This window comes from Megachile rotundata, chromosome 9 (assembly GCF_050947335.1).
Source record: "Megachile rotundata isolate GNS110a chromosome 9, iyMegRotu1, whole genome shotgun sequence".
NCBI classification, from domain to species: domain Eukaryota; kingdom Metazoa; phylum Arthropoda; class Insecta; order Hymenoptera; family Megachilidae; genus Megachile; species Megachile rotundata.
This window is the reverse complement of record NC_134991.1, coordinates 7,592,477-7,614,665: the sequence shown is the minus strand read 5'-3', so window position 1 is coordinate 7,614,665 and position 22,189 is coordinate 7,592,477. Positions and strand designations below refer to the sequence as shown.

General features: G+C 36.9%; 1 protein-coding gene across 6 annotated transcripts in view; it reads right to left on the bottom strand.

The window, feature by feature from the left end:
• Hr3 (nuclear hormone receptor 3 ROR-beta) overlaps positions 1-22,189 on the bottom strand; it is a 212,373-nt gene that overhangs the window by 172,618 nt on the left and 17,566 nt on the right. For 4 of the 6 annotated variants that reach the window (XR_013039409.1, XR_013039408.1, XM_076535818.1 and 1 more), the window contains exon 1: positions 4,870-5,939. The exons of 1 other annotated variant lie outside the window; for it this stretch is intronic. Coding sequence is in view for 3 of the 5 variants with exons in the window: in XM_076535818.1 (XP_076391933.1) it covers positions 4,870-5,053 (184 nt within the window). In the remaining 2 variants the exon portion in view is untranslated. Of the gene's footprint in view, positions 1-4,869; positions 5,940-22,189 lie in introns of those variants that run through there. One more of the 6 variants, XM_076535827.1, reaches the window with a different exon arrangement.

Below are 22,189 nucleotides of genomic sequence, written 5' to 3'. Positions count from 1 at the left end.
CAGTTGAATAGAAGTACCATTATAAGTAGAATAGTAGCATGACAAATTGGTATAACGGCAAACTGATAAAAAAATAGAATGAAGAAGAAAAGTTAAATAGTCAAGGTGGAAAACCAATAAAGCATAGTAAAATAAAATCGTAAAACAGTAAAGTGATAAAATGGTAGAACAATAAAATTGTATAGATCGATAGTAAAATAGTAAAACGATAAATGTGCTGATCGTGAAAGCTCGCGTTATATCGCCACATCCCGATTCACCCTGATCCCTCCCCAGTTACGCCAATGCACGTAGCGTCGACTTTCGGAACAGCGGATTCCGCGTGACTCATGATTTCCCTTCTTGGCTCGTTTTACGCTGACACGGAACCGAATTACCGTTGCCCGCGCACATGGTCGTTGCCGTCGCGTTCCTATGATTTTGCCTCGAAAACACCGAAACCAGCACACGTCAGCATCGCTCAGATCTTTGTCTTCTAGCGTGGAATGTCATCATACGAACAAGTCGAGTATCTTTGTTCACAGTATAGATTCTATCTCGTGTAACATTATAACCCGAAGACCTCAGCTCAGGTCAAATCGTTGGGTCACAGATGGACCTGACAACCATAATCATCCTTCTTTCACTTGGATTGGTACAGAGTTTTGCAAGTTCTAATGCACCTAAAGCAATAAGTAAACTCTGAACATCGTGATGTATCAAGGTTGTTAATCTGCTCTCAAGCATATTAACTCTTAAATGACCATATGTGTGCTAGCATGGTTTTAATTTTCAATCAGATTAATTTTATATCACTACGGTTCTACTGTATTAATAATAAGGACGTTTAGAATTTTTGTAAATTAGGAATTATAACGACAAAATTCAAAGTACAGAGAGAATCGAGATTAAGTTTCTTCGAAGCTTATTGGAGCAGGTCCTTCTCGAAAACAATTCATGTTCAGAGGACTATTTAAAATACCCTGACAATTTCGTCAGCGTGACATGTATTGTATGCGTGATTAAGGCAGGGTGGGGACAGTTAAAATTCGACGTAACGACATTTGCGAACGGTCGCCTCGATCATGGTCCCACCATAACGGTACCTTAGAGCATAATTTGGGTAGAGCCACCCAACGACTTATACAACCTCGGTTCATTGCCTATCTCCCTTCCTGCGCCTCCTCCAACTCCTTTCATAGATTTCTTTGTTTGAAACCGAGTCACGAGAGACCAAATCTATTTTTACGAAGTCGAATTTGCATAATCACGTACCTGGTTAAATTTACAAGTGACTCCGAATGCTCGATTTGATAGGATCAAGGTTCACCCTTTAACCTATGATTTTTGGGGCAGTAACTAATTATCACTGTATTTACCCATTAGGTTAACCTAACCTATTGCGTTAAGATCAATAAAGAACATTGAAACATCAGATTCTGTATTCAGAGATCTTTGAAATTACAGTCAGTACTTTATATATTATTTAGATTGGAATCTCAAAATGGTGCAAATATGTGGAAGTGGTGTCAGACTGTGGTGTGCGTGTGATAATATTAGAAGGTGGGTTAACTTCGAAAAGAATCTTGAGAAAGTCTACCCTTTCGTCACCGTCGCTGTCGTTGCAATTAATCTGGGCGATACAGTTCGTATCGCAGGGCGAAATGTCAGGTTGGTCATGAAGAAACTCTTACGGGATTCAGAATCGAGATTACGGCATTCCAAGGCGACCTACCTACACTGTAACGACGCCGATGTAACTCACGTCTACGTAAATAAGTTCGTTCACGTTCGAGGTAACCGCCTAGCTATCGACGTGTGTACAGAGTGTACGTGAATACCATTGATGGTACCAAAGTCAAGAACCACGGGAGGCTCGCTCACGTATCTTGCATAATATCTTACGAGAATTCATAAAACCGTGTACCACGTAATAGAGCTTCCGCGTGACGTATAATCCAACCAGAAAGAGAAATAATAAGAGACGTATCTTTTAGTACTGGAGCTCTAAGGTATCCGGGTACTTGGAATTTTATGACCTGGACTCCTGGAGTCGTCATCTAAGTATTCGAATTTGAGTAGATGTACTTGAATATTCGAACTTGAGTATGTGGAGTATTTGGACTTGAGTATGTGTATACAGTTTGCGTATTCAAGTTTCCTTTCCTGATCATGTGAATATGAAGCTTTTGTATTTGTATGTACATATGAGTTCAGACGAGTATAACTTAATATCTAGAGCAAAATAACATTGAACTACAATTGAACTCATTTTGAAGTAATAGTGAAAATATAAATGCAGTATAAGTATTAGAGATTTATGTCTGAAACCAAGTAATGTAACCCAAACTTCAATATTCGACATAATCGAATCCTCACGTACTAACTGAATGATCATCCAAGTACTCAAATATACTTGAACATCCTTATCTACAGTCTTATAAGTAAACATCTCTTAGAGTACCTAAGTTTGAGTACGAATGCAAAACAGTAACCATCGAATCTTGCTGATCGTTTCATCGAACGCTTATCTTCCAGCCTGCTCTTAAGTTTTCGCAAGAAAACATCGACGTTGATGAAATCCGTTGAAACGGCAGTTCGTCAAGTCAGTGCCCATGTAAATGACGCGGGCGGGCTTTGGTACTTTAGTCACCGGAATCCGGACTTGACCGGCCGTGCCATCGCTGGTACCACGAAAGTACCTGGTGGCCTGTGAGAGAGCGAACGAATGCGTGTACGTAGAGGCGTGCTGGATGCTGGTGTGCGTGAACCGGCCCGCGTGTTAAAGCCGTACGTGTACGCCGGGTTCGTCGACCTTAGCTTTTGTTCGTGTCCCAAGTGGCGAGGAGCCCGTCGACGCTTAGTTCGAAAAACGACAGTGGGCGCCGGCTCCCGAGGGCCGAACCGCGTCAGAAACCAAAATCCACTCCCATCGTCCGGTTAGGTAATCGATCGCAACGCCCTTACGTTTACCAAGGTCTTTGCCACCTGTCACAGGAAGAGTATCTCGCTTTCCTACCTGCTTTTCCCCCTTCTCCCGTTCCACTCACCGCGGTTCCTCTTTCTCTTTCTATCCCTCCCTCTCTCTGTCTACACTTTAATCCCCTACCACTTCACCGACAGCTCTTTCCTTCTATTTCCCTCGAGAGACTCCTCCTCTCTTTCCGTTTTCCTGGATAGATTTCACGGGAACCGGAACGGCTCCGACGAAAATCCACCGGTTTCTGTGTTTCGAGAGCCGATCGATCAGCAGGGTCGATGATCTAGCGGTTACGCGTTCGCGAAGGTCGCTGAATAATTCGTACAACCGAGATACCCTGGCCGATTAAATTTTTCAGCTTCAACCATGTCCTTGTTGTTTATCCTTCGCGGAAACTACTCGTCGCGAGTTTTCTAACTCTCAAGGTGATCGCATGATTTAAAAAAATTCCACCAACTTTCAATTTCCCTTGGCTCCCTTTTCTTTCTACAACCAACATAGGAAATACGACCCACGTATCGACACCATTTTCGTCCGCGCAACGTCGTCGGACTAAAGGAAAAACGCGGTTCGAGGAAGACTGCGGTAAACGAGGGTTAAACCGTGGTAGACGAAGAAAAGAAACGCGCGCTTCGGCGCGTCTAGGAACCAGAAAAGCCTCGCTGACTGACCCGTGTTCGTTGTCAGTGTGTTACTGACCTCGAGTGACCCTGCTATCGCGACCGTAACTCTCGCGTACTGTTAGCTTCCATAAATATATTTATTTCCTTCGTAGGTCAATAATGCTCGGACCACCATTACCGACTCGAATCACCTAACCGTCCGATGACTATCAACGTGTAATTTTTCTACAATTTTTCTACTCGTGTGTATAGTTTGTTTCGAGCTCTTAATACTTTCGTTTTATACGCATTGTATGATTCGTATAATTTGCTCGCAGAAATATGAATTGAAATGCAAGAATCTTAGAATTCATGTTGGTTTTACCGAGGTTTATGAAAAAGTTGCTTTATGAAACTGCGGAGTTATAATGGTCCTTGTATGTTTCACGGTTTAATAAATTATGAATTTTTAATTTCGTATTGTATTCATTTATAAAGGCATTAATTTAAATACGAGAATGCGTCTAATAATCAATAATCTATTTGAAAAACTTACTGCATTATAATAATTTTGATACCTTATGACATTTGTTATGTCGATACATCCATGTAAATTAAAAATGTAGGAATAATTACAGCTTATTAGAGTTTGGAGTAGTTAAGTATCTATATACCGTACACATTCCGGGTGTAATTATTTCACTGGGGAAACTTATTGAATAATTAAGAAGCGTTTACAAACGCGAATTGATCGGAGGTGTAATCGAGTACAGACGTGTAAAGTTGATTAAAAACAGGAAAACAGGTAGATAAGTCGGACTCTCTTCTAATCGTCAGTGTGTTACTGACCTCGAGTGACCCTGCCATCATGGCCACAACACCGCGTACTGTTACCCCGCGCAAATGTATTTGTTATTCAAGCCGCGTGACGAACGTTTCGATCTGAACCGTACGAAACACAGATCCGTCACTCTTTTTATGCTATATTGCCGATTTCGAGCATACGGAATCAGCCGATCGAAATGGAGGAACACGAGCTTATGCGTTGATTACAGCGGTAAGGTTATGGGTACAGTGAATGCGCGGAGATTCACGCATGCAATGGCAATATTATGGAATTGATGTACAGAAATATTATATGACGTACAGAAAATAAATTTGAAAATACGGAGATTTAAATCTCCAAAAAATTATAGAAATATAAAATCGTCAGAGTACGATTGGACAGTGTCGAATAAGCGAATGACAGAACGATCGAAAGAAAACGTGGACGATCGTTGACAAGCAGATTTCAGTAAACTGACTCACCTCTTATGGTGCTAGGCATCTTGTCCGAGATCACATATCCTGGTATCCAAAACGAGAGATTTTGCGAAATCACGTTCGAAGCGGATTCACACGTCGTTTCTATCTTCACTATTTCTTTAGCACTGATACTGTATTGATCACAATCTGATATCGAAACCGTGTTTCTCTGATTCCAGCACTGCATCAATTGCACCCAATTTTATCACTCTTCCCTTTTTACCACGAAGCGTCGTCGTTCGCGGTCTTACCTAGAGTCAAACGACGCGCTTCCAACGCGCATTACGACGCCAGACGACGTCGTTTTCGCACATCCGTGGCTATCGTAAGTGTCAAGCACGCTCACTGTAAATCCCTGTCCATCGATCGGCAATCTTAACCTTTCTTCTTATATTCATACGTCCAACTATCTTTCTAATCACGGATTGAGATGTTAACCCTGTCACACTTTTGTCTTTCTCGAACACCCGAAAAAGAACGAACAACCTTGCAAGTCCTCGAACCGTTTAACAATTTCAACTAACAATTTAGTTAAACACTTCGGTCGACACTGATTTAATTTCGAACGAACCACCTTATCCCTGTGTAAGGACGTGTTCTCCAGAGAATGTTGAGATTCATGTGGATGTTCAAGAACTATTCTTCTTCGCGCGTTGAAGAAAATCCGATTTACAGATGTTATCTGGTTGTCATCGAGCGTGGCGTCTTCAACGATGATACCGAGAACCCACTGTCAACGGTGTAGCCGAACACGTTCCTCAACGGTGTACTTATCAAGAAGATATGGTAACCTTGTTGCGGTAATTTCGTTATGTGGTAACGAAAAGTTGGAGCACCGTTTTTAGCGGTGGTAGCAGGTTCACAGCGTTCCAAGGATGTTGGGACGTGGTCCAGCGGCAAGTGACGTAATCGGTATCAAAGTTTGGTCGTTTCGACAGTTCCTTCGAGTTCGCGGGCCACGAGTGACCGTGTTCCGTGTTGTCCTCTACCTGTGAACCAAGGTTCGGCGGTGGTCCGGTGGTGGTAGCCGGTGAGTGACTCTACCGTGGCGCAGAGATCCACAGGTGCTCGCACGGTGCCTCGTACCCTTACCACTACCATCAACCCCCTCCCCTCCAGTGTTCTGTAGCCAACTCTTCCGCCTCCACCACCTTCTCTCGTACCCCTACCAGCCTACTCTGCCGCGACGGACCTCTTCGCTATGGTCGTCTCTCTTTCCATCCCCTCTCTGTTTCTTCTTCCTTTTCTTCGACCACCTTTTTCCTTTCTCTCCCTTCCTCCTCCGCTTCTTCGTCTTCTTCCGTCGTCCTCTCGTCTCTTTCGTCCGGTTTTTACTTATCCCCAGGCCCCGATGCTGCCTCTGTTTCTTCACGGTACACACCGGCTTTCTTCCGCGACGGGCTCGTCACTCGGCTGCACCGTTCACCGTTATTCGCCTCGTACGGCACCCTCTTCTCGCATTCCTCCCTTCTTCTCCCTCGTCCACGGTTACTGCACGGGTTCCCCGTTTTATTCGCGACTCTGCACCGTAACCCTCGGACGGCGGGGAATGTCGTTTTGAAAAGGGAACGCGTCGACGAGGTAAAACCGTTTCGTCGATCGACTCTGCTCGGATTTATGCATCAGGAACACGTGTTTCCGGATTCGTGGACGATCAGGACCATCGTAAAGCAGAGTCGTTTTACGATCCGCGCTGCGAGCTCCTTCCGTTTCGTGGATTATCAACTTCGTCGGACCGGATGATTAATTAAACGTACGAGCGGAATTAATGATTTCGAGGGATTAAAATTCAGGCACCTAACAGCGATGGATTTTTCGAGTCAACGCCTCGACGGTGTACAGTTATTGCAAAACAACCATACGATTCTTAAAGAAGGCCACGCTGATTACCGACTAATTCCGAGCGTGCATCGTTCCCTCTAATGAATTGTTCGCGCAATGCCAATTAGCCGCGTGAAGAATCTTAGCGGTATCAAAATCATGCACTGCGAAAAAAATATGGAACGAGACACGCAGATTTCGATCTAAATAAGTTGTATTTGCGAGATACCATGTTACAGAACGTGCTTATACTCTCTTCTCTTTTATATTAATCATTTTACATAATCATTGTTGCTCGTTGAATTTTATGGCTTTACATTTCAACGCGGACTTCACGAACAACTGCTTCTGGATACCGATGCTAATTTCATAGGTAAAGAGGGTATTTAAATATAAAATGATACCCTTCGAGATGTTCGCTTTATCGTTTAAAAGCATATGTTTAATTAATATTCTTGTAGAGGTAACCCTACTTTATTAACAATAACAGGTCTTTTTGAAAAATAGCTGCTGTTTCTGCAAAGCAGTTACTCCTCAATTCACATGAATCCACAGATGAATTTACGATGAATCGAGTTAATTATTATTTTCAGTTTAATTATCAATTTTATGAACAATGCGAGTGTGCCGAATGTTTTGGAATATGGACGATGTTTCTTGTGAGAAGTCATTTAATGTTCTATAGTATAATTACGTGATCATAATTATTTTGAAATTTTCTAATTTCCTATTCATCTAGTTCCAAATTTCTAAATTTCTAAATTTCCAAATCGCAAAATTTGAAATTTCTACGTGACCTTTCAAATCCCAAATTACACAATTTGCAAATTTATAAATTTAAAAATTATTAACAACCTAAATTAAAAAGTTCCCAAACATTCTAATTTCTTTATTTCCAATTTCTTGATATTTAAGTCCCCTATTTTTCAATTTCCAAATTTTCAAACACCAAAGTTTGAAATATCCAATTTTCCACAAGCCCAAATTTAAAAATTTTAGTATCCTAAATTACCAAATTCCCAGATCTTAATTTCTCTATTTACAATTCCCTAGTTTCCTCCATTTCTCAGTTTCTAAATTCTCAAACCCAAAACTTCGGATATCCAATTCTCCACACGTCCAAACTTTCAAGTCCCAAATTTCCCAATTTCCGAGATTTCAAATTTCTCCTAACCTAAATTACCAAATAGCAAAAGTCATAATATCACGCCTGACATAACACCGAACCAAGGTTACTATCCCAAAATCCCAGTAACTCGAAAGATTGCGTGAAATCCGTGAAATCCGTTCGCACAGTAGCATCGAAATTGAAATTAATTTGATGAGACTAATACCCGTAGTGCAAGATATCAAACAAATCCGCAGATTTGCAATAATCCGAAGAGGCAAGGAATCGCTGAGGCCAAGCCTGACTGCCTGCCGTCCGAACGTGAATATTCCGATGGTCATTGACCTCGGGCCGGTCTTTGGCGCCGAACCCAAGGCTAGCTTGGCTCTCATAAGGTGGGAGCTACAGGTATTTAGTTGTAGAACGTTGTGCTCAGCGATTTTCGACAAAATCTTCTGTCGATAGAATTAACAGATCGTTTGATTAACGGCTGGTAGGTTTCTTTGGCGTACGTGATACTCTTCGCGCAGAAAAAGACAGTCGGGTGTCAGGGAATCCATTAGGTACAATTGATCACGCTGGGTATCGTACTTTGTTCCGATGAAATTGCTATTCTAAGATATCTCCGGACCGTTAGGTATTCGTTAGAACGTGTTATTTTTTTTCTTTTTCGTTTTGGAAATTTATTGACCATGACGGGAATGTTTCTTGTAATTATAGATCGAACCATATGGTGTCAGGTTCCTGATCTTTGTGTTGTGCAAAAAATCTCTTGTTTCTTGTGTGGACAATTAGGTAATCGGGTATCCTTCAAGCGTTTTTATTCACAATTTATACATATTTGTTTTGACCAGTAGAAGTATAAACGAATCTCCCATTATTTTTACAGAAAACAAATTGTTGAAATAAATTGAGAAATTGGGTACGTGGATATGGTTGTATGAAAGTAGCAATATAAAGTCTGTGTTTATAATGAGATTATAACGAGATTTATTTAGGTATAATTTTTTTGATACATGAAAATGTTTAAGAATTTCAGTATCAAAATTTCGTCACATGTTTTGCGATTGAACAGACAATTCTAATGTGCAGAGGGATCAATAGTACAGAGACAATCTTCGATGTCGGCTGCGATAAAGCCGCTACAGTTGACGATATTACCGGAAGTGTCCAGGAAACGACAATCGATTTTAACCACGCGCAACTTCATCATGCACTAGCGACACTCTATTGGTCAATCCTGGTTGAAGAAGGATGTATCAAATAATGTACATTCTATACTATCGACTTCAGAGGCTACCGACTTTAATTTAAACCTTTCTGTACATTTTTGAAATTCTTTTTACTTAATTATCAGAGTTGGTCAAACAAATGCAATGTATTAAAAGCAGTCTACGAAAGTAATTTCAACTGTATCTTATTTTGACTTGAGATCTCTTAAAATTATTCATAAAAGTAACTCAAAATTATTAATAAGTCTAATTATAACTATGATCAGCTTTTATCTATAATTTCTTTTTCTTTCAGTTTCTATTAATATATGAAATGTACGAGTGTTAATTCAAGGTGTTTCATTCAAGGTGTTTCATTTCCTGTCGTTCAAAAGACATTTCGTCACACAGTAATTACTTTTCTATTCTTACCGCGATTTTTTCACCTTTAAAGAATTGAGCAAACGGCGATAAAGTACTTCGAGAGCTATTGTTTCGGTCGCGTCGACGATCTTCAAAATCTCTCGGTTGTTAACGTGGTCGTAACAAGAAACTTTCCACCATCCTTGGAACAGTGTTTTGGTTTGCACGAGAAACGCAGTTTCCTGCGTCCACCCTTCCGGTTTGTAATCCAGTCGAGCTTCTTGTCGCCTGATCCTCTTGCTCGCCTACTTAAACGACCAGAAGAGTTATTCTTCCGCTGTAAATATCTTCCGCATTGTAATCCAAGCGACACGATTTTGACTATCTCTGCGTTTCTACTCCCACGTATGTTGCTAAAAATAAAAGCTCGTCCTTTATTCTTGTTGTTCTGCTTTTCTTTTACGAGTGCACTTTTCGACGGAAATCTTCACGGAACTACTTGGAAAAGTTAACAGTTGCTTAAGTCTTGTCACTTGTGAGTTTTGTCACTTTGAAAGGTTTGTACAATTTTTGATCCATATAAATTCATGAGAAGAATAAATTTTTGTAATGACTGATAGTTTATGAGGCTGTCTGTAATCTGACAACTTAGAAAAAATTAAAGAAACCCTTCCTTAGTGGATCATTAAAATATTAAATAATTTGAGTGAAGTTAATATCAAGAATATTTCAAGATTTGAAAAGTTGGACGACACAAGTTCAATTTCAAGTTTCGCAAGTTTCACCTTTGTATTTAAAAGTAACTTCGCATATTTTATAATAAATAATTTATATTACAATAATAATTTTAATGAGAATTTCGTATTAAGAGTTTATTAATTGAAACGTAGACTTTTAAAGTTAACAGACTTGCAAATATATATTGTATTTTTAGTTCTACTTGTGTTATGCTTTTCGTTAATATTTTCAGTTTTGAAGATCAAGTAGAATTATTCGTTGAAATTCCTTGGCGTGGAAAATGCAATATAATTGAGACTGATTTCATCGACCAGAGGATTAAATACAATACGTGATGCATTCCGAACATCCAAAACCGTACGATTGGAAAGGTTTACCAATCGTTGAAGCGTGTCGGAGAAGTCGAGCGTATCGAAGAAGTGATTCGCGGCGTTTTAGACGCACAGTAATTGTTCCATTGTAGGATAAGAATAAACTAGATTTAATGCGCTGTGTAACTAGTATTTAAAAATGACTCATTGAAAATGTCAAGTATCCAATTATAAATGTACAAACGTTGACTTTGAAAATTAGGTTTTTTTAACATTCTTTTCAAGTTTCATTAACGAGTTCTTAAATTTGCAAGTATGTTCAGTTAATAAATTAATAGATTTTTAAATTTTGTATTTATTGAAGAATTCAACTTGAATTACTGGGAATTTGATATTTTTAATTATTCTAATTGGCAAATGTTCCAGATTGCAAAAAAGTTCAACTTGCAAATTTAGGACAATTTGCAAAGTCTCAAGTTTTTAATTGTGAGTTCTTAAAGGTTACTAAATTTCAAATATCTCAAATTAATTATAATAAAATCTCGGATTTAGGAAATTAACATCCCAGAATCCCAAATATTTCAAGTTTTCAAAAGTTCAAATTTCCATGATCCCAAATTCACAATATAAAAATTTTCAAATCCTTAACTTCTCAAATCTTCAAATTCCCAAATGTGTACAATTTCACAATATCACAAACTACTAAAATCCCCAATTACATATTACCCCAAATTACCAAGTTTCCCAAATTTCCAAATATCCCCAATTCCACATAACACCAAATTACCACGTTCCCCAAATTTCTAAATATCCTCAATTCCATATTACATCAAATTACCAACTTTTCCAAATATCCAAATATTCCCAATTCCATATCACCCCAAATTAGCAAATATCCCCAATTTCATATTATCCCAAATTACCAAATTCTCCAAATTTCCAAATATCCCCAATTCCACATTACCCCAAATTACCAAGTTCCCTAAATTTCCAAATATCCCAAATTCCATATTACTCCAAATGTTCAAATATCCCCTATTCCATGTTACCCTAAATTACCAAGTTCCCCAAATTTCCAAATATCCCCAATTTTTCATCACTCCAAATTACCAAACGTCCGCAACTCCACATTACCCCAAATTACCAAATTCCCCAAATTCCCCTTTCAATTTCACATTACCTCAAATTGCTAAATTGTCCAATATCCCCAATTCCTCAATACCCAAAATTACCAACTCCCCAAATACCAAAACTTAATTACTAATAAACTATCAAAAGTATCAAAATCAAAGGGTGCCATCTTGATTAATTCAACCATCGTCCCAACAGCGAGGTGCACGAAATTGATACATCGATGACATCAGACAGCAATTTCGTAACATGAGCAACAGCTACATTGCTTCTGGTACTGAATTACATCATCAACTTGAAGCACCGTTGCGTACGATCGCACGAAGCCAGAAGCAAAGAACCTGAAGACTTTACTTCGACAATCTCGTTCACTCGTGGCACTTCATCTTCCTTCTCATAAAACTAACAACGGTGCGTCCAAGTGCGTCAACGCTCGCGTATACACGTAGTCGTACATAGGCGTAGGTGTTGATCAAATGGGTAGCCCATTGTTTGTTGAGGCAGCACTTACATTTTTCATATCGCACGCCAGATCTCGAGTTTCTGCCGAGTTACAACGTGAACGCGACTGATTGTTGTAACTCGCCCATTGTCCTCTTTATGCCCCTTACAATGCTTAATTTCATTGATCGATGATCGATCAACGCGGTCGTAAATACTCGGTTTTTAGTTGTACGATTGGGAACGAGATTTTTATGTTCCATGCATTAAGCTGTTAATTCTCGTGTGTGAATAATGTTGGAGTCTCCATTAAATCATTTATTAGTAAATTTGTTTCCATTGGTGACATGTGGATGCTCTTTGGTAAACAGAAATTCTGTGAAGGTAGGATTGTAGAAGATAAAATTATCATATATCAATATTTCAGTTTGGTACTTCAAGTGACTCTGGAAGTTAACGTTTTAGGTGAAGTGAAGTAGTGAGTAAAGTACTGCTTCCAAGTAAAGTGGTAAATAATTGCTTATACTTCGATACAGTCGACTTTTGCCATGTCGACGAAGACGAAGATTTCTGATCAATACAATTGCGAAGGAGTGTCACAAGAATGTTTGAAAGTCTGAATGTGGCAATAAGAGTTTCCTTTCTCATTTAAACCCTCTTGACTTAAAAAATCAGGCAAATTCCAAATAATCGTATTACGGTTTGCATTGAGTCGATCACTCGTCATAAACCAGTCGATCACTTATTATAAAATAATTAATGAAAATTGTAGCGAGTGAATTATTAATGTAGGTCGCGATCAAGAGTTGACAAGCACTTGATCAGAATAAAATTACCTTTTGTTCGATTACTGTAATTTCACAATTTTAAAACTGACGTAATTTCAAAATTGTATACTCATTTTACTGCTATTTTAATCCTTGAAATATCTCCTGAGGTGTTTGTTACCTCAAGATTTATAAAGGAAATAGGGAACGTTTATTAATGATGCTGTCGATTCGTTAATTACTGCTTTCCTAGACAATCTAAAACTGTATTTCTACCTACATAATTTATCGCATATTGTGTATTCATGACTCATCGGAAATACAAATTCTCAACATTGTTGTTTTTTGCTGTATCCAGTAATGATTCGCTATTTAATTATAATACTTCGGAAGCTTTGGGACCCTGAGGTCTCTCCATTAAACTCGCTGCTGTGTTGCTGGTATGTTTACGATCGATGGTACACGTGGGCGTGTAACAGAATGAAAGTACCGGTTGCAGTTTGCAGTCAGCAGGGCGTGATGCATCAACAGAATGAACTTTAGCCAAGTTAAGGAAACGACATTGACGCGACACGATGGTATTCGATTTCCAATAAAACTTTACATATTTTCTCTGCAATTTACTACTTTGAGGATACAAAAACTCGGGATTTTATTGTAGGATAGAGGATATAGAAATTTAAGGATTTGGAGATTTGGGATTTCTGGGATCTAGAAATATGGAGACTTCAGGATTTGGGGAACTGAGGATGTTGAAATTTAGGTGTAAGTATGTGGAGATTTAGGGACTGGACAGAGGATTTTTGGTATTTAGATCTAGGGATTTGGAGATCTGGAATTTCCGGAACATAGAAATGACACATGCAAACATAGACATATGGTGGTCTCCGAATTTGGGGAACCGATGATACAAGAATTTGGATGAAAGCATATTAAGTTATAGGGATTGGGACAGACGATTTTTGGTATTTAGAAATATAAGAATCTAAGGATTTGTAGATCTAGGATTTTCGAGACATAGAAGTGATACATACGTACATAGACATATGGAAATTTCCGAATTTGGGGAACTGATGATACAAGAATTTGGATATAAGCACATGAAGATTTGGAGACTTGAGACCTAGGATTTTCAGTACAATACGAATATCTTGGAACCTAGAGATATAGAAGTCCAAGGACTTGTAGCACCAATAATCTGGGCGATCTAAAAACATAAAAACCTAAAGATCTCAAAATGGAGTTTGAGAGTTGAGTATGTAGAAATCATGGAATTTGAAGACTTCGCTATTTGGAAGCTCGACTTTTAGAAATTGAGAACTTGCAGGTTCAAGACGGTCTCAAAATTTAACGGTAAAAGAATTGATAAAAAAATTTGCAAAACCCAAGACTCGAAATCTACGAGTTCCCAAACATGAAATCATGAAAACTTAAAAAATTGAATAATCCACAAAAATATCGAGTTCGAAGAGGAATCACCATGGCCACCCTCGATGTATCAATATCAAACGGATAGTGTGTGCGTGATCGATCATGCATGTGGGTGTAGCACAGAATAGATGTACCGGACGCGTGTTATACGAATACCGCGCTCGCGAGCAAACGAACGGCTTGCAACGGTAAAACGTAACCGTTGTGCCCCCGACTGCGAGAGGCCGTCGTGAGAGCGGTCTGGAGAGGGATCCGATGATGTAAGAGAGAGAAAGAAAGAGAAAGAGAGAGAGACCCAGCCAGGCAGATAGCGTGTAGAACGGGTAGGGGAAATCGACGATGTAACACTGCCACATAGCGGTACAGCATCCCCACCGTTCGCGAAATCATCCTCAGAGGTTCATGGACACTCGTAATTCGTGACTATCGCGCGTACGTAGCCGATTTCCTTTTTTCCCGCCTCGCCGCGTGTCTGATCGTTTCTTTCTTTTTGAATTTCTATGGAACACCGCGACCGGTATTATCGTGCAACAGCCCTCGGAGAACCGGTACTCTCATACCGGACATCTTATCTATTAAAGCAGTCGATACATTGATGGCTTGTTTTGTTCTATCACCGATACACGCGCGTCCGCTCCGTGCATCGTGCTCTTTGATCGCGATGAATCATGCATTTTTCCACAGGGACACTTTGTCCACTGAACGTAGGATGTCGGCTGCCAACGATCGTTTCTTTACTTTGCCGGAGAGCTTCGAATCGTTTGTTCACGATTCCGGTTTTCTTTGGGGTTATGACTCTTTGCTTTGTCTCGAGTAGCACGGGCTGAACGGGAGGGCATGTGGGACATACAGAGGGATCGAAATTTTCAAGTTCGACAAGTTGAATTTGATTACTTGGAAATTTGTATTATTTTCATTATTTGAAAATTTGGTTTTATCATGTGTACATATGTCACATCATATGAATGTATCCACATACGAATATGATGTGAAGAAAGGTCTCAATTGAAATTTTTGGGGGTTTGAAGTTGGTCATTTGGAAATTTGTTAATTTGGAAGTGTGCAAACAGATACTTGACACTTTAACATTTCTGTAATCATAAAGTTGTATATTGGTAGAATTGGAAATTTAGAAATTTAAAAATATAGGAATGTTAAATTAAATTTAGACGTTTATTAATATAGTGTGGTGCTTGACAATATGAAAACTTAGAAGTGTACAAATTATAATAATTATAAGATCATAAGAATTATAAGATACAATTTCAATCATAAGATACAATCTCATAATTATAAGATACATTCAAGTTTACAAAAGTTTCTCTAGAAAACCCTTGCAATATATCAAATATACTATAACGGTAAAAATTTACAAACTGGAAATAAAAATTTTCGAAATTGAATTACGACTGTTCCAATAATAACTATAATATTATAAACCAGGTTATAATATTCAGAGTTCCTTTTATACCCATAAACCTTTCAAAATAATATTTTGGTAATAAATTTGATCAGGATCTCAGCGCGTCCTTTCGTTTATGGCGAATAGTTTCAATCGAAACGATCGTTAGAATTCAGTTTTTTCTTTTCTATCTTTCATTTCTCCGATGCAGTGCAACCAATAACTAGGAAACCGGTATTTTATAGTAAGGATGCTATGCATTAAATGGCTCACGAAACGATTATTTGTTTCCTCTTACTGCTCCTGATTTATGTCCGTTCTTGCGTAAAGGGAGCCATAAAATGGCGCCGGACGATTCGGGAAATTGCTTAAGTTTCATGGACACCCTGGTCAACGCATGAATGAATCTTATTGATAACAACTGATATTAGCTATCAATGAAAGGAACATATACCAGATAAACGGTTGTTGTAAATAATGCGATAGATAACGGAATAGTTGAAAACGTGTCTCCGTACTTTGCAAAGTAATGATGCGGTGCGAGAATTCATTTTATCATATTTTTGTGGGGAGACATTCTTCTTGGAAATTTTGATAAGTTCAGGGTTTGGGGTTTTATAATTCTGGAAGGTTGGAATTTTAGGACATTGCGGAGTTTGGGACTTTTAAATTATGGGATTTTAGATTTTGGAAGTTTGAAACTTTTGGACTTTGACTTTGGTAGTTTCGAATTTTAGTTAATAGTTTTCCAAATTCTTACATTTCCAAATTTTTGAATCCTTAAATCTCAAACTTCTCAAATTCCCAAACTCTCAAATTAACTAATTTCAAAATCCTCAAATCTCCAAAGTTTCCACATTCCCAAATCCCTATGTCCCCAAATTCCTAAATGGCTTAAATCCCATATCCCTTAATTTCTAAATTCTTAAATCTCAAACTCCTCAAATTCCCAAGCTCTCAAATTAACTAATTTCAAAATTGCCAAATCCCCAAAGCCTCCACATTCCCAAATTCCTATGCCCCTAAATTCCTAAATGACTAAAATCCCATATCCTCAAATTCCTAAATGACTAAAATCCTATATCCCCAAATTTCTAAATCCTTAAATCTCAACCTCCCCAAATTCCGAAATGAACTAATCCCAAAATTCCAAAGTACCAAAACTCTCCCCCCAAAGTTCCATAATTCGAAAACAGGGCGTCAAGTATCAAAACATCCATAAATTAGCGAAAAGCAGAAGCGAATAGAAAGGGAACACGTATCAGTTCGAAAGGGAAGTACGAACGTGGATAGAAGCGAAACCGCAGACAGCGTTCGCGATGTGTAATTTGGTGCATGGACCTACGTTATTGATGAGTTCGATTCTTCGAATCGATCAGGAATAATATCCGAACGTTGCGGGATATGTGGTACGGGAGGGGAGGAACGGGGGATCAGGACGCCCACGGCAATCAACGGTACATTGCACTCGCTGGTAATGCCCTGCACTGCGTAAGTACACCTAACAATATACGTTAAATAACAGGTTTACGTATAAACAAGCGGAGTTCGGCAGTCGAGGGGCGTACGAGGGTCGAAATTCACTCGGAGCGGGTCGAACGGAGAAGAAACGTTTGATTGCTTGTCCTGTTATTCGCGCAATTTTAGCGCGCCAGCTACGCAAAACGAGCCGACAAATTTGCATTCGGTGTTGAGGTAAATGTTCGATAAAAATATATTAATCAGAAACAAATTTGGGATGAGCAAATAATCACTGTAATTTCAATTATCATTTCAGAGGTCTGTAGGGTTGCGAGATCGTTCAATTGCAATACCATTCAATTTGCTTCCTTTGTTGCTTAATATATAAACTAAATAATTTAGGGTATTTTTACTAATTTGTAGAATTATAATATTTCATATTTTTGTTAAACTTGGTATGTGAAAGTTTGTTAAATTTTAATCACAAATGTAGTGATGTATGTAATCTATAAAAATGTTCAAATATAAAAATGTAACGTAAAAAAATATTTTATTTTTTCTTTGAACAGTTTGCAGACTTCAATTAATTTATCCAAAACACTTTATTACGAACATAACTATTTATAAATGCTAGGCGGTTATAATGGAGTAGGTGTGATATTTAGACATATATGAAATATAATTTTGCACATACATGTAACGAAGCAGTAAAATTTTATATACATTTATAATTACTTCGTCAATGAGTCTTTTAAACTACAAAATCAAACGTTATATTTTCAGCATATTTTTTATATTTCACATTATACATATTTATACATATTTATACATTATACATATATTAGATATATTTTCATGGGCGTCTTACAACGAAATAATTAAAGAATTTTATTCGAAATCATGCATCACATAGTTTTTCTCATAAAATATATTTTTTACCTTACCAGAAATCCGTTGATAGATTCAATACCATTATCAGCAATATTTGTTAAACGTCAGGTGAATAATATTTTCGTCTAAGTTAGTCTAACAAAAAACATTTGAATAATATCTACTAACATTCCGTATTTTTCTTACCCTAAATTTTTTATGCAATCCTCACACCGGTAAATATTATTACAAAGCGAATGTGCAAGGAAAACACAAATGTTATTGAAACTACCCCATCTGTTATCATTATCAAATTTATTGCAGCAAATTTTCATTAAATCTTCTTTTATTCAAGTTACGCCAGTATAAATTTTAAACCTTCTTCATAATTTTTGATTTGTAATATGAGGAGATTAAAATCGATACTTTCAACCCTCATCGATCCAACGATATAGCTGCTTTTTACGGGGAATGTTTTCCCTGATTGGCATAATAATTCGTTAAACAAGCGTTCGATCCGATTATTTGTCCAAGATGCAGATTAATTAGAGACCTCAGCATACAAATAATTACGGGACGTTAATGCGGTTAACGAACGGGTTTCAATGAACCGACGCAAATTAATGTAACCAGAGTATGTAATCCGACGATCTTTGTGTATGATTAATTGGCAACTTTCGGTCTTGTAATCAATCGTGAATCGTAACAAGGTGCACGCACGTTCGCGATCATTACCGTCGGTTTATTTGCAGTTTGCGGAAAATTGCGGTGATTTTAGGATTAAACGTCTGTCATTCTAACGCTCGCAATCGCGTTCCAACAAGTTGTGGTTAAGATATAGAATCATGTATTTGCGTGTATGCTTAATATTATTTATTCGTGTTTGCGAAAGGATTTAGAAGACTTACGTTGTTTCGACACCAACGGCAGCTGGGCGTTGGCTCGGCCTTCTTCATTCAGTAAATTTTAACTCGAACATTTTGATAACAGAACGGAATGTGGATTATTGTTAATTAGAGTAACGTAATCAAGTTGATAAGGTAATTATCCTGCTGATGTAATACAAATGTTTGTTGCACAATGTTACGAATACTTGCGATTTTTTATGAGAATTTAAGGGGGATTGATTGATTTGTTTGTTGTAAATAGTTTGTTAAGTTTTAAAAGATTTTGTGGAGCTTAGTGCCGCCAATTGGTGGCGAACAGTATTTCAATGGTAGTTCGAGTGTAGAATTGGAAGGTAATGCAGATCGAGAGTAAACTTTCGATCAAGTAGATTCAGAACCTACCTGATCAGCCGCTGATAATTTAGGAATACAGGACTTTTCTTGCTAGTGTTTAGGATCAACGTATGGTGTTCGTTTTGGTAATCAAAATTTTGTATTAAACATTTTCACCATTTTGTGTTTTCAAATTGTGAAATTTTCAGTTACAAAAGATAACATATTTGTAAATTTTTTAATTGTAAACTTATGAAATTGAGAAATTGTAAAATTGTAAAATTGTAAAATTGTAAAATTGAAAAATTGTAAAATTGTAAAACTGTAAAACTGTAAAACTGTAAAACTGTAAAACTGTAAAACTGTAAAACTGTAAAACTGTAAAACTGTAAAACTGTAAAACTGTAAAACTGTAAAACTGTAAGACTGTAAAGCTGTAAAACTGTAAAGCTGTAAAACTGTAAAGCTGTCAAACTGTTAAGCTGTAAAACTGTAAAACTGTAAAACTGTAAAACTGTAAAACTGTAAAGCTGTAAAACTGTAAAGCTGTAAAACTGTAAAGCTGTCAAACTGTTAAGCTGTAAAACTGTTAAGCTGTAAAACTGTAAAGCTGTAAAACTGTAAAGCTGTAAGACTGTAAAGCTGTAAGACTGTAAAACTGTAAAACTGTAAAACTGTAAAACTGTAAAGCTGTAAAACTGTAAAGCTGTAAAACTGTAAAGCTGTCAAACTGTTAAGCTGTAAAACTGTTAAGCTGTAAAACTGTAAAGCTGTAAAACTGTAAAGCTGTAAAACTGTAAAGCTGTAAGACTGTAAAGCTGTAAGACTGTAAAGCTGTAAAACTGTAAAGCTGTAAAACTGTAAAGCTGTAAAACTGTTAAGCTGTAAAACTGTAAAGCTGTAAAACTGTAAGCTGTAAAACTGTAAAGCTGTAAAACAGTAAAGCTGTAAAGCTGTAAAGCTGTAAAGCTGTAACGCTGTAAAGCTGTAAAGCTGTAAAACTGTACAGCTGTAAAACTGTTAAGCTGTAAAACTGTACAGCTGTAAAACTGTTAAGCTGTAAAACTGTTAAGCTGTAAAACTGTAAAGCTGTAAATTTGTAAAATTGTAAATTTGTAAAATTGTAAATTTGTAAAATTGTAAATTTGTAAAATTGTAAATTTGTAAAATTGTAAATTTGTAAAATTGTAAATTTGTAAAATTGTAAATTTGTAAAATTGTAAATTTGTAAAATTGTAAATTTGTAAAATTGTAAATTTGTAAAATTGTAAATTTGTAAAATTGTAAAATTGTGAACTTGTAAAATCGTGAGCTTCTAAATTCGCAAATCTTCAAATTTTTAACTACTCAAATTTTATAATTTCTATATATATACAAGAATATTTTACTTTCCTTCTAAACTTGTTTCAAAAGCGATTACACACAAAATAAATCAATATTCAATCCTTGAGTAAATCCCCAGATTTATTTGAACACTTCTCAACTTAAGTATATAGCTAATTACAAGTGAACTAAATATTATTAGTAACTAAATTACCTGAGAAGTATTAACCTAAAAAATTTCTAACTCAAACATTCTCAACTACAAATTGAAAGTACATAAATTGTAAAAAGAAGCAATGTCGCACGCGCGTTTCACCTGTTTATTACTATGTTTTTGAAAACGACAAACATGTTTGTTCACTCATGTACAATCATCATTAATCAGATAATGTTAATAAACAAGCGTTTGGCAGTGGGAGTCGTCTGGAAATTGCTTTATGATTCTGCTTTCGATACTTGGTTCGGGGAAGGGTTATACACGACATTGACGAGACATCCGATGCCTATAGGACAAATGTTTTCGCTTTAAAAAATCAACGAGGGCCGTCATATACACTCCCGGACAAAAAGATAGCACATGTGTGCTATCTTTAATTTCTTGAAAATTACTTAGAATTTTTTAATGTAATACATACCATTCTAATTATTACATAGCAGAGAGAAGGAACTTCTTAGTAAATATGGTTGACCTTGCTATGTTTTTGAGCAAGCAGAAGAAATATACAAATAGTGCCGGCGAAATGATAGCACATTCACAGAATTTATACATATATTTTCATAAAAAAGAAAGTTACACTGCAATTAATACAAAGTTAATAATGATATGATAATAATAATAATCCACCTTTATTTTCTATTACTTCGAGTACCCGCTTTGCTAAGGATTTGTATAACATTTAAATTGTATTTTGTGGCAAATTATCCCAATCTATCTTAATGGCTTCTTTTAATTGTTTAATATTATCATACTGTTTTCCATTCTTATATACAGCACGTGCTAGTTCTCCCCAATAATTTTCAATAATATTCAGGTCCAGGGAGCGTGCGGGCAACAGAAAAACTGATACGTTTTCTCTTTGAAAAAATTGTTCTTCGACTTTAATTCGGAGAATTGCAGCATTGCCATGTTAAAAAATAAATTTATCAGTGGTAATTCGTAGTGCGTGTTCAATACTTTGTTTTGAGAGTAAATTTATATATTTTTGATAATTCATTTTTCTTTCAAGAAACTGTACATTTGTTTTGCCTTTGTATTCATTCCTTTTAAATTCCAGCCCAAATCATTACACCACCCACACCCATTTGTCTTCGAAGAAATGGAAACGAATTTTTTTTTTATTGACATTTTCATTTTACTACCCTGATTTAAAAAAAGAAAGATTAGTAAAAAAACAAAGATGTTATACAAATCCTTAGCAAAGTGGGTACTCGAAGTAATAGAAAATAAAAGCGGATTATTATTATTATCATATCATTATTAACTTTGTATTAATTGTAATGTAACTTTCTTTTTTATGAAAATATATGTATAAATTCTGTGAATGTGTTATCATTTCGCCGGCACTATTTGTATATTTCTTCTGCTTGCTCAAAAGCATAGCCAGGTCAACCATATTTACTAAGAAGTTCCTTCTCTCTGCTATGTAACAATTAGAATGGTATGTATTGCACTAAAAAATTCTAAATAGTTTTCAAGAAATTAAAGATTGCACACATGTGCTATCA